Consider the following 16550-nt stretch of genomic DNA (forward strand, 5'->3'; position numbering starts at 1 on the left):
GGCCGAGGCGGTGACCCGAGCCGGCGTCTCCTCCCCGGCGCTGTCGCAGGCGCCGCGCGGCCCAGGCGCTATCGCTGTATTGCAGCACCACCTAGTGCTGCGGGGCGGGGAAGGCCGGCACCCCAAAGCTCCCCTCGAGAGCGCTGGCAGCGCCGTGGGGACAGGCCGCGGCTGCCCCGTGTCCGTCCGTGGGTCGCGCTGCCGAGGCCTCCCCGCCAGGAAACCCAAAGGAGCTGTCGGGGACGGGGACGAGGAGGCGGCACAGCGTGTTTGCCGGCCCCGGGGCAGCCAGAACTCTCCTCCCCTGCTCTGCGCCGGGGAGATTCCCGCAAGGATCCTGGGAAGCAGCAAGGGGTGCAAACGTTCCCGTTTTTCTGAGCCAAGCGTATCTGGCCTCAGCTGCTGGTTTTGCCACTTCCTCCCACGGAAGTCGGGCGTCTGTGTTCTCCCCCGGCCACTTGTGCTTCTCTATCAGCCAGGTGACCCTGGCTCTGTAAATCCCTCGTCATCAGGATCTTCACATCACTCCTGTATCCCTAGAGGTTTCTTGGTGTCCATCTTCCGTGGCTGGCATGGGTGGATTCCTTTCCCACGACTCGTCACCCTGCCCCTTTTGTGCACCTGGGCAATGCCAGCACTTTCCAGCCTGGCTTTTGGGACACTGGGAGAGTGTCCTGCTGTCCCCTCCTTTCCTTTCTCTGTGTCCCCAGCTCGTCATCCCTCCTGGGTGCCTGCCATGCTCTCCACCCTGCCTGGCCCTGGGGCGCTGGCAGAACAGGCAGGATTTTGGCGTGGTGAGGGTTGTACAGGCGGATTTTTGGCACAGACCTGGACCCTGTGGGAATGGGATGCTCAGCAAGGGAATGGCATGGTGATGGCTGACCCTGCTCCACTCCTGCGTTGGTGGGTGCTGGCGGGGAGCACTGCCGTCACATGTACAGTGGCACCAGGGATGGCACCAGGTCCTGTGGCACTGAGGGGCTGGTGGCCGGGAGCTCCCTCCGTAGGGCAGGAGTTGGGCACCTTGGATTGAAAATGGGGCCTGGGGGTCTTGCCGCTGCCCTGCTGCTTTTGGGGACAGATGGGGCTGTGCCGAAGTCACCTGGCAGCCCCCAGGTCCCTGTGTCCGAGCGGTTCGATGCCCAGCTTAGGCTCTGCCTGCACCATCCTGGCAACCCAGGAGCGGGATCTCTGCCCCCATAAGGGACAGAGGGACCTGAACCTTCCCTGCCCGCTTGTCCCTGCTCAGTGCCACCAGGGCAGGACAGAGGTGGGTATGTTGGGATGAGACGGTGCTGCCTGCTGTCACCACGCACTGCCTGCACCCACGGGAAGGTAAGAGTAGCAAAGCAGGCACCGAACATAATGTAGCCCTGGGCTGTTTGTGCACCTTTTGTTTGCCCGTAACCTTCATGAATCAGGTAATTAACCACGTTAGGACGGCTCTGCTTCCCCGTCTGAGTGTTATTAGGCAGGGCAGATCCGGGGCAGCGCGCCAGCGGGAGCCCCAGTCGGCTTTGCGGGGTGGTGGGGCAGCTGAGAGCCCCCGCGGTGGCCGGGGAAGGTGCCCGGGGGGCAGCCGGGGTCGGTAAAGTGCCGGTGGGGTGCTGGCAACGGGCAGTGAGGGTGTGGGAGCCCGGTGCTCGCTGTGCGGTGGGGAGGAGATGGCCCTGGTCCCCCACCGCCCTCATCGCAGCTTGTGGGCAAGAACCCAGCGTGCCCAGGGCCCTGCTCCACAGCCAGCCCTGCGTCCTGTCGATGGGTGTTTCTCATTGCCGTAAGCCATGCCTGTGCTTCAGGGAGCCTCTATGGGGTAATGCGCCCCAAAACCATGCAGAGAGCTCCCCGAAAGCGTGTTGTGTGTCACCCTCCTCCCGTGCTGCCTCACCGCTTTTACCCAGCGGCTGTGCAGCACCCAGCTTGGAGAGTCTCAGGCGAAGACATGGCTGAAGGGCAGTGAGGGTGAAGTTTGCCTTTTACAAGTTTCACCCCAAATCTCTCCATGCCGGGTCTCCCCAGGCTGTGCACAGCCCTGGCTCTCCCCTCTCCTTCCTCCGCTCCCCCATGTGCCTCTGTGGCCTCTGGCAGCATGTCCGGGCTCCGCGGGGGCCCTGCCCTCCCCGCAGGTCTCTGCAGGCTGCCGGGGCTGCTCGCAGCCCTCCTGACGTGGGGGGTGAGCCCTGCATGGCAGCCATCTGGCTGGTGGGGAGCAGCCTCCCAAGCACGTTCCCTGCCCTGAGGCTCCAGCAGGAAGAGATGCCGCCTGCGTGCCGGCAGCTGGAAGGCTCTCTCGCACCCGCCATGGGAGCTGTCGAGGCCAAAACTCTCCGGCTGCGAACAATGAGCTGGGGAAAGCTGCGGCTGTCAGTCGGGACTCACCCAGGGCAGCGGCTGCTGCTGAATCCGGCCGGTTCCCTCTCCTGAGCCCTGCTTGGCTGGTCAGATTCCAACGGCTCCAGCAAGCGCCGGGAGGCAGCAGCTCCAGGTGAGCCAGGGTTTTTGCCGGCGGCTGGGCTCTAGGAAGGGCCCTGCGTGGCAAAAGGCTCCTTGCCTGATCCAGCTGGGTCCTACCCACCCCCCCAAAACTGCCCCTCATGCCACCATGGAGCCTTCCCTTCGTGCAGCACCCGGCATGTGGACCAGGCTGGGGGAAGGTTCCCTGCCCCAGGAATGTCTGCCGAGGCTGTGAGTTTCCAGGTGGGAACTTTTCTTGGTAAACAAAAGGGGGAATTGCTGTATTGCTCCCCATTCCCACTTCCCCCCCCGCCCCCAGCCTTTGCACAGAGGGTGGTGTGGGGCTGCCCTCGGGCCACAGCCAGAATCAACCTGGCCACATGGATGGGTGGTGGCAGCGGTGACACACGCGCCTCTGGCCTCCTGCTCTGCTCTTCCCCCTTTCCAGCCCCACTTTTCCCATTGCTGGGGCCTTTTGCTGCCCCGGTGCCAATGGCCCCGTGCGAGGGCCCTGGGGAGGGGACGTGCTGAGGGCAGCGGCGTCGGCACTGTGTCCCCAGCCCCTTCTCCCGGGGCTCCCAAACCCCCCTCAGCCCCACCGGGAGGGGACACGCAGCCGCCTGGGCCAAGCTTGGGCTCCTGCTCCGAGCACCCGGGGCCCTTCACTCGGATTTTGGGTGGGGAATGGTCAGAACACACTGTCCCCCCACCGCCCTACCGGGGCCTTTCTGCCGGCTGGACCCGGCCCCGCCGCTTGCTCCGTCGGTTCTTTAAGGGAGGCTGAGCCCCGCACTGGGGGATGCTGGGGGGAACTGGGAGAGGCTGGTGCAGGGACAGGAGCCGGGGAGCAGCCGGCTATTTCCCACGGAGCCACCTGAGGGCGACAATGACCCGCCGCAGAGCCGGCCCGCTCCCACTGGGTGAACTGGGCGAACTGGGGCAGCGGGGAGGGGACGGGGGTTCGGGGGCGTCCCCTCGGGCCGTCTCAGGGCCCGCGCCCCCCCCCGCAGGGCAGCTCAGCCCGCCGGACCCGCAGCTACGCGTGTCGGTGGCCACCTGAAACCCCCGTGGAGACCTCCAGGGAGGGCACCCCGCAGGCCCCTTCCTCGCCCGTGAGGACAACGGGGTGTGAGAATTCCAAGTGCGTTTGCCCTTGGAAGAAAAGGCGCCCCGGTTAGAGTCAGTCCCGCTGGGAGCATCCCTCTGCTCCGGGGGGCAGAGGCTCCCCAGCACCCGGTTGTAGCTCGGCTTGGCAAGAGGTGACACCTTCTCCCTGTCCCTGCCGGGCATCCTGGGGCACAGAGGTGCGGTACGGGCTCTCAAGACCCTCGAGTTTTTATTTTTTTCCTGTTTTGATACCTTCTCTCTCTTCTCTTTGGTGAGACACCACTGTCGCTGGGTGTTGCTCATGCCAGGTGCAGGTGGCATTTGGTTGATGCCTGTATAAAGGCTGGCCTAGGACGGGGCACGCTGCTGAGAAGACTCTGCCCTGCGAGCCCAGCAGGCTGAAATCCATCAGCGAGGTCCCATGAGAAAGCTGCTACGATGGATAATGCTCTTCTCATGGGGATTAATGGTCCAACTTCAATTCACCTCAAAAAAAAAAAATTATGCCGTATCGCTCCCACCTACACCCAGTGGCTGAATTCAGGGTCTGAAATGACGCGTTTCGCTTCCCTGTGACTCTCCCGAGAATCCCAATCCCAGCCACAGGACAGGCTGACCAAAGTGTCGAGTGATCATAAAGCTGCCCGTGATGTTTAGAGCAGAAGCTGCAACTGCCCCCTTCCCAACATTTACAGGGGCTAGAGCTAATTAAAAACGACCTAGGAATGAGTAGCAGCAGGGCTCGAGAAGCCTCTCGTAGCAAAATTGCTGCCGTGTGTCATTAAAGCTGGGCACACGTGGGGATTGTTGGTATTGGCAACCGCAGCCCCAGCGGTGCTTTGGGGAGCTCCGAGCTGATGCTGGTGGGCTCGAGGGAACACAGGGTTTTCCGGAGGGGTTTTGAGCGTCCCCAGAAACTTAGAAAAGCGGAACAGCGTGCAGTGCTGCTCGAGAAACTGGTGAGCAGGCAAACGGGACAAACTGCCCCGAGGGATTACCGGACAGAAACGAGGCCAAGGAGAAACCTTGCTCAGAGCAGTCAGGAAACCTCTGCTACGTGGTCAGCTGGAGAAAGAGAAATTTAACACGGATATGGGGGCTGTGGAAGAGCAGGGCTGTGGAAAGCTGCCTTTCTGCTGCTGGCAAGCTTTCTGCTGCAAGCTTCTGCTGCTGGCTTGCGTGACAGGAGGTTGTGCCCTCTGCGAGGCATTTTTGTAACAGAAAGGAAAACGCACAGAACTAACATTTCTTCCCTTCTTTGGACGGTAGGAATGTTTTAATTGAGAAATTTGTTTTAATTACATTAGGTGATATCACAGTCTATTTTACAAGTTCAGGGTAAGAGGATGTGTGGACCAGTTACACAGAAATCCAGTGAAAGGATAAAAACCTACAACATGAGAAAAATGAAAAGGTTAACTTAATCCTCCAAAAATGAAACGCATTGAGAGTTTGGTGTGAGTGGACACGGGAGATTATACCAGGATCCAGAGGAGTACAAAGGATGAGGCTAACATAATTTACAGCATTGGTTCTGCATGACCATCGTTCGCCCGTGCTCAGAGACAGCCTCTATTCCCCAGTGTACCGCTGAGCAGCTGGTCCTGTCTCTGAGGGTTTGGTCTGGTCTTGTCAGAGGAGAAAGCAAAAAATAACTGATGGGCAAAGGTCACAACCCACGTTGAGCTGGTCCCCAGGGTCACCGCCTACGGGAGTGTCTTCCACTGGATAGTCGGGGGGTTCTGCACCAAGAACTGTATGGAGGAAAACTAAAACAGCTCCAAAAAGCCCCATCTCAAACGTAGAAAAGTCTCACTCTGGAAGTGCTTACGAGAAGATCGTCATCATAGAATTTGGTTTCTATAATAACATTACCACTGTGGAAGGAAAAGAGGAGAAAGAAGAGGCATTAGAAGAATGCACAAACAGTAGAAAACGTCTGCTCCTCCCAATGCTCCTTCAAGCCTGGGCTGACACCTCACCCCCCACAACGCGAGCTTTGGTTTGGAGCCGCATGCAGTGAGCACTGTGTCCTCATCCTGGGGCCGTCAGGGCTGAAGGATCTCTCCACCGCATTCCTACATGGAGCAGTTCCCCCCATCCCTCCCTTGTCACCCCCTTTCTGGGCTCAGTACCACGCAGGCTGCAGGGAGTGCTCACCGACAGCAAACTTCTGCTCGCTTCTATTGCTAAAAATAAACCAGCAGCCCCAGCACCTTCAGGCCCCTCTCTCTTGCAGTGAACTGTGAAAACCGATGGGAATTCTTTTTTTATTCCCCATCTCTGTCCTCCAGTGCTGAGCAAGCTACTTCAACCAACCTAACATGTCATTTCCCTCAAGAAGCGCTTAAATGCAAACGCAGAAGCATATTTTATACAAACTGCAAGGGAAATGTAGATTTGGGTGTGACAAAAGCTCTGATGATTTAATTTGCTGACTTGGAGATTTTGGTAGACAAAACTAAGAACTTTGGGGCCATTACAACACCTGGATGCCCGAGCAGTGTGATCTGACCATGCCTAAGTAACCTGGCTCTTGAAAATCAAAGCAGCAGTTCCATCTCCGCTGTGGCTCTTGGTATCTGCAGCACTGGCAAAGCTGAACCTGGCAAAAGCGTAAGGTTTTTGCTGTGGCGTGGACTATGCTTGAACTCAAATGTCGGAATGTTCTCAGTCTGATATTCATTCATCCTGGGAATCCCTTGTGCAGAATGCCTTGGTTAGCACCAGATACCACAACTCCATTCTCTTCTGCTATGGAAACACCGAGACAAACACGAGGTCTTCGGGAATATCAGAAAGTGAGGGCCTTTCCAAGCCTTGGCAGCTGAAAAAAGCTGATTTCTTTGGGCTACAAAAACCCCTTTGGATTTCTTTGGGCTAGTGATTCTGCTGAAAAGCCTCACGAATGACTTTAGGACACCTCCATGAACAGGAGAGAGATCTGGGCTGCCCACTACAAGTGGACAGACTCCAGGGAAAGAATGAGACACTGGAAAACCCTCAAGGACACTTGAGAACGGGACTCTCCTGACTTCCAGTCCTGAAAATGCCTTGATTTCCTGAGATGGTCAAAATCAACTTGTCAGATGTCTTTGTTTCTTTACTCCAAGTCCCAAATCTGGCTCCTCCTGTACTGACTGAAAGCCACCAGCTCTGGGAGCCGAGGACGTGTGTGGTACACACGAGGTTCTGAGCAGATTGCAGCAGGGAGCACTATTCAAACACTGATGCGCTCTTCTGAGTCCGCTCTCTCTTTGAAACGTGCTGTGAATAGAAACTAGTGACAGTAGTTCCCATTTCGGTGCCTTCTCTATGCAACTGGCTTTCCTCCAGACAGGGAATGAGAGGGAAAACGCTGGAGAGGGAGGTCTTCCAGAGGACACTGTGACCTTGCGGTGAAACTGGCTGCTCCCTGTCTGCCTCTTGTTGGCAGGAGGATTCCCATACCCTTCTGTCTCCGCTGGCAATGTGCTCCTCATGTGCTTGCCAGCACCCATCTAGCACTGCAGGCAGGGTGGCTTTTTGTCAGTGATTATAGCTTCCCAGGGGCCTCCCTCAAGGAGTCTTTTCTGTCACCCCCCCACAGCTCGTGCTTTGCTGTCCACGCTCAGAGCATTGTCCTGACACAAGTGAAATCAATGTGCGCGGTGGCCAGGACTAGACATTTCTGAGGAAGGTGCGTGAATCCCATTACAGATGAACTGTAAAATGATTGTTTCCTACCTTTTAAGGGTATTTTATCCCCAGATCCAACTCCATATGACTAAATGCATGGTTTATAATCCGATGTAAAGACACAAAGCTTGGCAAGATGGTACAGTGATGAAACAGCTCCAATGGGTGATATATTGCATGAAAACCAACCACCTTGGACAAGAGTCAGTGATCAATATCTGGATTTGAAAATGGCCCAAACATCTTTTTTTTTCTTTTCTTTTTTTTTCCTGGATCTAAGGGGTATTAAGCTGCAAAGCATTTTAAAATCCTTTCACGGTTCACCTTTCAAAAAAATTAAGCAATTCTAATAAAGGATCGGTTCCACTTTCTCCAAACTTTTATTGCTATATTAATGCAAATTGGTCCTATGGGAAAGAAGGTAATGAGGTTGGCTTAGCCCCTTTTATCTCTCAACAGCTAACAGTAGCGAGGGTGATTCAGAGTTGGTAGCAGCTCCCTCTCTTCATTCCCACTGTGGCTCCCAAGGAAATGCCACACACTGCTTTTTCTTTGCCTGCTCTCACATTCTTTAAGCCCAAGGCACTCACGTTAAAACGTTAGCTGGCATCATCTGTGATTCAGGTGCTGCCTCTATCAAGGACTGCCAAGTGTTTGTGGAGTTAGGAATCACAAAACCGAATTCAAAGAACCATTCTGCAAAGTAAAAAGAAGATCCAGAGGCATTTGAAAGAAGATAAAATCCACAAATGGTCCTTTTGCTTTTCACCTGACAGGCTGGGGAACTCCCTAAACTGTCCTGCTGTGCTGCCAACATTTTACATTTAAATTACTTTGTACAGCTTAAACTGCACTGAACCCTGCCCTTCTCTTAAAGCAGATACTCCCTTTCTAAAATAGCTGATGGTAATGATAAAGTCACACCACTTCCTTAGCATTCAGTGGAAATTTTATCACACCTAATTGGGAACAGGGAAACCACACTCCCCCTCTTGCAGACATCCCCCGGATCCAGTTGAGACTAAGTGTACAACCGGTTGCCCAAAAGACAAGGAGCTCAATGTTTTATCTCCCCCTCCTCCACCCCAGATTAAGAGTAATACTGCGGCGAGGGAGCTCAGATGTGCAGCTATGGAGTCACACGGACAGTACTCAGTGGCACTGCTGTGACCAAAGTAAACCAGAGGCTCCTTTAGCCCGGCCTGGCCTCCAGTCTGGTGGTGGCCAGCACTAGGTGCTTCTGAGGAAGATGCATGAATCCCCATAATGGTTGACTCTAAAATAACCTGTTTCCTTGCCTCAGGCAGCCTGCGGTGGATTTATGCCCTGAAGCATGATTACCCAGATTTTTTGCTTACATAACGAAGTGTTAATACACTTATGAAATGCTATCCCTAATACTGTGGCCCATTAGTCCTGACGAGATGAGTGCTTCGGTGCTACTCTGAAAAATTAAAATCGCCGCGTTCAACCCATTTTAGTTTCTCTAATCCCTGCCGCGCTGGGGGTCGCTCCCTGCGCTGCAGCAGGACTGCACACAGAGCAGATGCCTACCTTCTAGACATTGCCCTTTGAAATAAACTTTCTGTTCCAGTCGGAATTTTTCCATTTGTTCTGCTGAGGAAAAGTTTAACTCCCGAGACACTGCTTTGCATTTCAGGATTTTTTTAGGAACTCGAGCTGTGAAAACAAGATAAAGAAGCATTATTTGTACACAATAATGCAAACCCAGCTGCTTCAGGTGCTATTATATTCTGAAATAATGATTAGTGCTAGTACAAGATCATAGTAGCAGGAGAAATGCAAACACAAAGGACTTTGTTTTTACATTTGCAGGAGTGAAATCCAAGACGCAAATAGTGTTAAGTAGCTTGCCCAGAGCCAGGAAAGAAACTTGTGACAGAACCAGGAATACAACGCTGATCTCAGACTCCTGGTTCTTAGCTGTTTATTATGAAAAAACACAATTCTTCAAGTCAAAATGTGAGATGCAACTTAAATTTTTACTCTGGAAAGTGTGCTGAAGATCAGAAGCAGTCGAGGGGCCGCTTAGTACACCAAGCGTGTTAGACCTTCTCACTTCTCTTTCCCTTTCAGACTGTGCATCCCCAGCAAACCACAAACGGCTATTTCTCAGCCCAGCCGCGCTGTTTCAGCCATCTCACAGAGCTCTGGGAAGGCGTCCTGTAAAAGTATACAAAATGTCCCTTCCCCAAACATCGTGACCCACACAGGCAGCAAAGTCAGTACCAAATGAGAGAGTTTAAGAGATAGAGTAATTTGGCAATCCAAGGTATCTGGGCTCTTGCAGTGGGTGAGACACCAATAGCAACTGGCAAACTCTACCTGGTAGATATTTCATAAGGCTTTTTTTTAGAGGTGGAGGAGTAAGCGAAGGGACAGTTTGGGAGCATCAATTAATATGCTGAAAGGTCATAATCAGGAGAATACGAGGGGGAGTCAATACAGTAAAAATATCCCAAGCCCATCATACTTCAGTGGTGTGATTATACATAATCCTTCCTGCGTATTAGAAAATGTTTCATGTAAATTTATTAGAAATAAAGAGGGGAGGGAATACAGCTGGCACGTGCTTTATGAGCCAAACTGTTCCTAAATGGAAAACATATCAAACTGTCCATGAGCAGGCAGCAGGCTGCTGTTTAATAAAAGGAAGAGTCTGCCAAACCCCAGGAAAATCTATCTAATGTAGAACAGTTTAGTGGGGTAGGACCTTGATATGAACCCAATCTAGAAAGCTGGAGGCTCAGGGAACGTAAGCTACCATCCTATCCCATGGAGAAGTACACAGCCCAAGGACTGTTTAAAAGAAAAAAGTTAAAAAAGAAAGTTAAAAGTGTAAGGGAAGAGTTTTAAATGTAAAAGCTCTCTAATTATTTTTAGTATTTTTTTTTTATTTTTCCAGCGTAGAAATCTGCATGGCACCATGCTTTACTGCCCTCACAAGTACAGACTACAGCCTGTTGTGAATAAACATCCCTTTGCAGTTAAGTGTAAAATGACTTCTGCAATTTAGTAATTACTTTTCTTTCATCCTCAAGACAGACTGCTGAGAATGTTTGCTTTAATATCGTAAAACTACAAAATAAAAGGTTACTTTTAATAAAAGTAGGAGTCTGTAGTCTTTAAACCCCTGATCTAAAAGATTTTAATTTATATGTGTACCATCAAGCAGAAAATTGTAATTGAAATTATTTATTTTAAACTCGCTTTGCTTTTTTTATGCCTCTTTCTCCATTAACAAGAAGAGAAAGAAGTTTGATTCTCATCAGTGAGGACCATTTTAAAACATGCTGAAGTGCAGGTAAGTGCAGGCTTTATCCTACATTTAGTACTGCTTTTTGTTAACCTGAGGATATACTGTACCTGCACATTTATTTAAGCACTTATATAGCTAACATACATTTAGTCAGATACTTAATTCTGATTAGATTAGAAAACGATGAATGACACATTTCTTATTTATTAAGCAGGTCATTTTGGGTCCAACCGCATTTAGTTAGAAACTGAAATGCAATTGAAATATCTGTATTCGTTACGTTTTCACAGAGTTTAATGAAACTACCTAAAGTATTTGAGATGCGTAAGAAATAAAGCTGTCTTAGACAAACTTCTGCTATATTTCAAACTACATCTTTCCTTGTAGTAGAGCATCCGGCTCTGGAGCCTTCAACATAAGAAGGATATGGACCTGTTGGAGCAGGTCCAGAAGAGGCCAGGAAGATGCGCCGAGGGCTGGAGCCCCTCTGCTGTGAGGACAGGCTGAGAGAGTTGGGGTTGTTCAGCCTGGAGAAGAGAAGGCTCCGGGGAGACCTTAGAGCCCCTTCCAGTCCCTAAAGGGGCTACAGGAGAGAAGGGGAGGGGCTCTTGAGCAGGGAGTGGAGTGATAGAACGAGGGGAACAGTTTTAAACTGAAAGAGGGGAGATTTGGATTAGATATTAGGAGGAAATTCTTTATTGTGAGGGTGGTGAGACACTGGCCCAGGTTGCCCAGAGAAGCTGTGGCTGCCCCAACCCTGGAGGTGTTCAAGGCCAGGCTGGATGGGGCTTTGAGCGACTTAATCTAGTGGGAGGTGTCCCTGCCCAGGGCAGGGGTGTGGAACTAGATGATCTTTAAGGTCCCTTCCCACCCAAACCTCTATGATTCTATGATTCTTAGATAACGAAAGGATTATTTGCATTTCCTAAAAGAAAGCTGGCTGTGGTGACTGGGAACAACACTGGGGATTCTACAAGTGCTGGACCTCAGCAGTTTACTCCCAAGATTTGCTTGTATATTGGAAGAAACCAAACTTTCTAGATTTGGGTCTCCCAGATTGCCTCCCAGTTTTGAGTGCACTGTCACTGAATTGAGCTGACTGGGTACATGGAAAAGCTGCTGTCAAAAGCTGGTTTGGGTGGTTAATTCCAGTTTCAGGTACTCAGGCAGTGATTTTCACTACTTTCAGCAGTTTAATGTTAAGACTTTGGCAGCAATGCGATACCACATTAATATTCTTTTTATTTAATCTAAGTGGTAATAGTTAAGTTTAGGTAATAATACAGTAACATGATTTGAAACTTAAGAGTTCATTTTTTAAAGAAACCTGTACTTTCAAATAGAAGTCCTGCTTAAAAAGCAAATAGAAGTCCTGTTTAAAAGAAATATATTTTACTCACTCTGCTATATATTTAATTCTTTGTTTGCTATGTCTAGACTGTGATTTGCCCTGAATGGCCACAGAACACACACACATAAGTACTACATAATGACCTTGAGACACACATGGCCTTGTGTGTTCTGTTTGCCCTCACCGTTTCTGTTGCAGGACTGTACCAGAACTGCATTTTCCCACACCTTCTTTTAATTCATAGTCAGATTATCCTCCTTTGTTGGACACCTCTCACTTTTCTTAGCCTATTTATTGAGAAGAATCTATCCATCTCAGCCTTCTTTTCTTGCTAAGCCATAAAAGAACAGCTTTCTTCCCCTCTTCTAAGGAAGACCATCCTCCCATCCATAATCTTTTCAGTGGCTTCTCCTAATAGCTCTTCTCTGCACCTGTTCCTGTTTGCAGTCATCCATCTTCTAGATGGATGACTGAACTGCACACCAGATAAGGTTTTAGCAATTCCTTGTACAACTGGCATTAATCTCATGCCAGAGTATGCTTTAATTAATTCCCCAAACTCCTCTGATGGAGGTGAGGGTTCCTGTTTAACATATGAGGAAAATCTGAGACACAGTGAGATGATGTGATTTGCCAAAGTGAGAAAGATGGCAGAAGGGAAATGGGGCAACACAACACACTCTCCTGAGACACAGCTCCAGCTGTCCCCTCTGCCCCAAAGCACACCTTTCTGTAGTTTGCACTGAACCACGGCAGTACAACAGTCTGCTGAGGCAAGAGTGAAGGGGATTCAAAGACTAGCCATGCATCCAAGGAGAAGCTTTGGCAGTACAAAATCTGGGAAGACTGGGAATATTTTTGGCTGAGTTTCTTCTGCTTTCTAAATTCTGATTCCTCATTTCTCCTAGGTCTCCCGTTACACAGTTATTTCGAGGTGGCAAAGCATCACTAACCTGCAGTTTAAGAAATTTAGGACTAATCTGATGAATTAACACATTTCGATTGGAAGTTGTATTTCAATTGTGTTCCTACAGCTGTATTTGAAGGTGTTGGAATGTTTTTCTTTAATAAAGGTATCTCATACCATAGGCATGGGTAAATATCTGTTAAGGCCCATCAGCAGAAGTGTTTGCTGTTAGCACTGCTATAAGAATCAAGTACAGGTTAGCAAGGCTGAAGGAGACAAAGCTTGGAAAATGCTCTTAGTGATCACTGAGTCACAGCTTTGCTTTCCCCCAGCTCTGACCTGCATCCTCTATTCCTGGCATCAGGCCTCTCTTAGGCTGAGACAACCTAATACTGGTCCTATTAATGAACTCTTGTCTTGAGGAGAAGGCCACTTGTTTCTCTTGTGCCTTAAGCTGGCTTTGAAACCAGGTATATTGCTGGAAGACTACTGGACTCAGTGTTTTGCCACAGATCTTCTGTACACTCTCTGGGCAGAGGAGGATCTTTATACACTGGTTGCCTCCTTCAGACACAACAGATTTTCCTATTTATGGGAGAGGTAAGTCCTAGTAGAACTTACAAGGCAGAACTCAGTCCTTGATGTTTAACCAAAAATACACCAATGTCACCAGCATAATTAAATGATAAAGTTCACTCCACTTAACTGCAGACTAACTGTGTAGTACTCACATAATAGAAAAGCCTTCAAAATTAATTCAGCGAGATCAGACTCTTCACAGAGCCAAAGCAAAGCTCTTGGCAAGGGGCATTACCTATCACCATGCTTTGTCACAAATGGGGAAGAGTAAAGGACAGTGAAGTCCTCTGCTACTTAGCGAGGACAGAAGTGCAAGGGCAACAGATCTTGCTAGCAATGGCAGAGGGACAGGACAGCAGAACAAATGTGCCCTGTGCGCCATTTTAAAGCAGAGGTTGAATTTAGTGCAGAATATTATGACAGTTGTGGCCAGGCAAGGTAGTAACTCTGTATGCTTCTTCCCCACTTGTTCTCCATTTGACGTCTACCTTGACTAAACCTTGTTGTTATACTGAGAAAAGTCTATATTTTTATACTTTTCATCTTGGAACCAACATTCAACCTAGCAAAGATTGGCCACTCATTCCTTACACAGCTGAGCTCCCCGCCTAACACTTGTCCCCTTTGCCAGCCACTGATCCATTCCCACCCTTCTCCATGTGTCCCCAGCTTATTGTGGTGGAAGCATCTGAAGGTGTGATGTCACAGCCAGGACACCTGTCCTTCAAAGCAGGGGTACACTCGCAGCTCTGGTGACCCAGACATCCAGCACCGCCCAGCCCCCAAATGCAGAGTGAGGCCACACAGTACCTTCATGCTCCACTCCGGGTACAGACAGATCTTCTGTTCCTTGCCAGAGGATTTTCCCTGTTTCTGCATCCCGAAGGTTCATCCAATTTCTGATTGGGAAGCAATTAAGGAAAACAAGACTAAATGCTGCACCTAGTATTCTTTGCTAAGCCCTGAAATAGGCTACTCCAGCTGAGTTTCAGTCATGTTTTCTGGTTCTCAAGAGGCCAAGGAAAAGACGCTTTTTCACGGAAAATAAATGAACAAACCAGCCCTTGACCAGAATGAATACAAGAGCTGTATAGTCACAGATTTAGTTTTCACTTTAGACTGAAGCTTCTTAACCTCATTTATCATTTTCCATTGCTTCTAAAGGATAAAGGCAATGTCACTGTGCTGCAAAGAAGCAAGGATGTTGCTAACAATAACAGATAATTCTAGACAAACGTTTGCTGTTCTCCAGCATTTGAAAAATGCTAGAAAAAGAAGTGCTTCCTATATAACATTAGAAAAAGAATAACACCCGATAGAGCTTGTTTTCCTATTTTACAAAATATTAATATCAAGGATTGTTCTATTGCTGTTGACCTGGAAACTGCCACTCATGGGAGTTCTTCAGCTGCTGAGTGCTAAGCAAAGAGAGATCCTCTCTTATCACTCATAGCAAGCGCGGCTGTGCCAGCTTTCAAAAAGCCCAGATCAGTGAATTAGTCATTAAAGTTATAGGTAAGTATGAAATACTCATATTTTCAAAAGGACAATTAATAATGATCTTAAGCACACCTTTGAAAAATCTCTCCCATAACCTAAGTCAGACATCGACACATGAGAATAAGGAGCCTGCACACCTGCCCGATGCCATTTTGAAGAGGGACACAGCCCTCAGTGAGCCCGAGGCCCCGCAGCAGCCTCCTGCTCCACAGCTCATCAGAGTGGCTCTGAGGAGCCACCGGCATAAATGTAAGCAGCCCAAATAGAGCAGGATCTGTGAGATAAGGCCACACAAACTTTCCAGGTGTTTTCTTTTGCTGGTTTATGGCAGTGCACCCTTTGTACTCAGTATTTCTCAGACAAGACACTGGAACCTATCTGGGAGAAGAGGAGAGAGCAACTGTTCAAGAGCAGTCAAGGAACTGACTGGGGAGGTAGAGTAACATAAGAGGGACAACATGGCCCTTGACTTAGGTATAAATAAGAGCTGTCAGAGATATGCATATTCATCCTCTAACACAGTTTCCAGGCAGACTTACACAAACTCGTCATTTTTCCAGAGCTCCAGGGAAGAAACAGATGCTTTAGCAAATTCTGCATTACAGGGCAACATTTTTTTTAACGTTACACGTGTGGAGGAGGGAAGGGAAGATGGCTGCTTCCGTGCAGATGCAAGGAGCCTTTCCCTTCCTGAAGACTTTCCATGTTGCAGTAAAAGGGCAAGGGGGAGGAGAAAGATGGGAATGCGTGCACAGGGTCCGTTTACACAGGCATGGTCTTGCAGCTTCCAAAACTTAGCAGTAACTTGGAGCACGGGAAGAGGAAGCATAGAGCAGCCTGCTCATGTCCTTCTAGACTTGTTCTAAAACACATAATATCTATCACTTGTTCTGGGATTAAGGCAAAAGTGAAAAGGGGAGAAGACGGAAAGCATCATCCTCAGAAGTCCCCATGTCACCTCAATATCCTGGCAGAAAGCTGGAAGGTGGAGATGACTTCCCAGCTAACAAACCAAAGGAGATGGGGGCTGTAGGCAGGCAAGTCAGAGAGAGAAAATGAGCAGCAGCGTGGCAAGAAGAACCTGCAGCAGGGCTGGGCACTTCATGTGGTGCTGGCTGGAAAATTCCAAGTCCCCAGCCAACGCAACCCACAGGATGGAACCACCCCAACCGTAATTTAAAATGTCGCAAAAAAATCCACCATTTTTAGATACATCTTCCCACAGACAAACATACAAACTAGCTAGGGTGAAGCTATTTGCATAGAAAGCAGTGTGCAATCTATCAAATGCCATGTACGAGGGAAAAATAACAAATAAGACAATCTGAGCATCTCACTGACAAATTCATTTATCTTCACAAAACTCTGTGATGCAAACACTTTTGACTATTAGCAATACAGTAATTCAGTAAATTGGGTACCTGATTACCAAAAACCTGTATTACCTTTAAAAAAATGATGCCCTTCAGAAGTATTTACTTGCTATTTGTTCACTACCAATATCAGTGGGAGTTAGGAGCTCACAGGTCTGGCCATAGGCTGTGTAGTGCCAAACGGAGCAGTAGACAAGGACCTCTGAAATGCAGATGAAAGACGAACCATAACACCAAACCCAGCAACTGATGCAGCCTCCCAAGTGCTATACCAGTACTCTAACTAATGGACTAGCTTTCTTTTTACTTGCCATGCCTTGC

The 16550-nt window shown here is 49.3% G+C and overlaps 1 protein-coding gene across 1 annotated transcript in view; it reads right to left on the minus strand.

The window, feature by feature from the left end:
* Positions 1-4806: 4806 nt before the first annotated feature.
* PDE6D (phosphodiesterase 6D) overlaps positions 4807-16550 on the minus strand; it is a 42767-nt gene continuing 31023 nt past the window's right edge. The window contains exons 2-5 of the mRNA XM_054206520.1: positions 14167-14255; positions 8794-8919; positions 7830-7935; positions 4807-5438 (exon numbers count right to left, since the gene is read on the minus strand). Of these exons, the coding sequence (XP_054062495.1) occupies positions 5357-5438; positions 7830-7935; positions 8794-8919; positions 14167-14255 (403 nt within the window). The 3' untranslated portion in view covers positions 4807-5356. The remainder of the gene's footprint in view (positions 5439-7829; positions 7936-8793; positions 8920-14166; positions 14256-16550) is intronic.

The sequence above is a fragment of the Rissa tridactyla genome, chromosome 6 (genome assembly GCF_028500815.1).
Source record: "Rissa tridactyla isolate bRisTri1 chromosome 6, bRisTri1.patW.cur.20221130, whole genome shotgun sequence".
Taxonomy (NCBI): domain Eukaryota; kingdom Metazoa; phylum Chordata; class Aves; order Charadriiformes; family Laridae; genus Rissa; species Rissa tridactyla.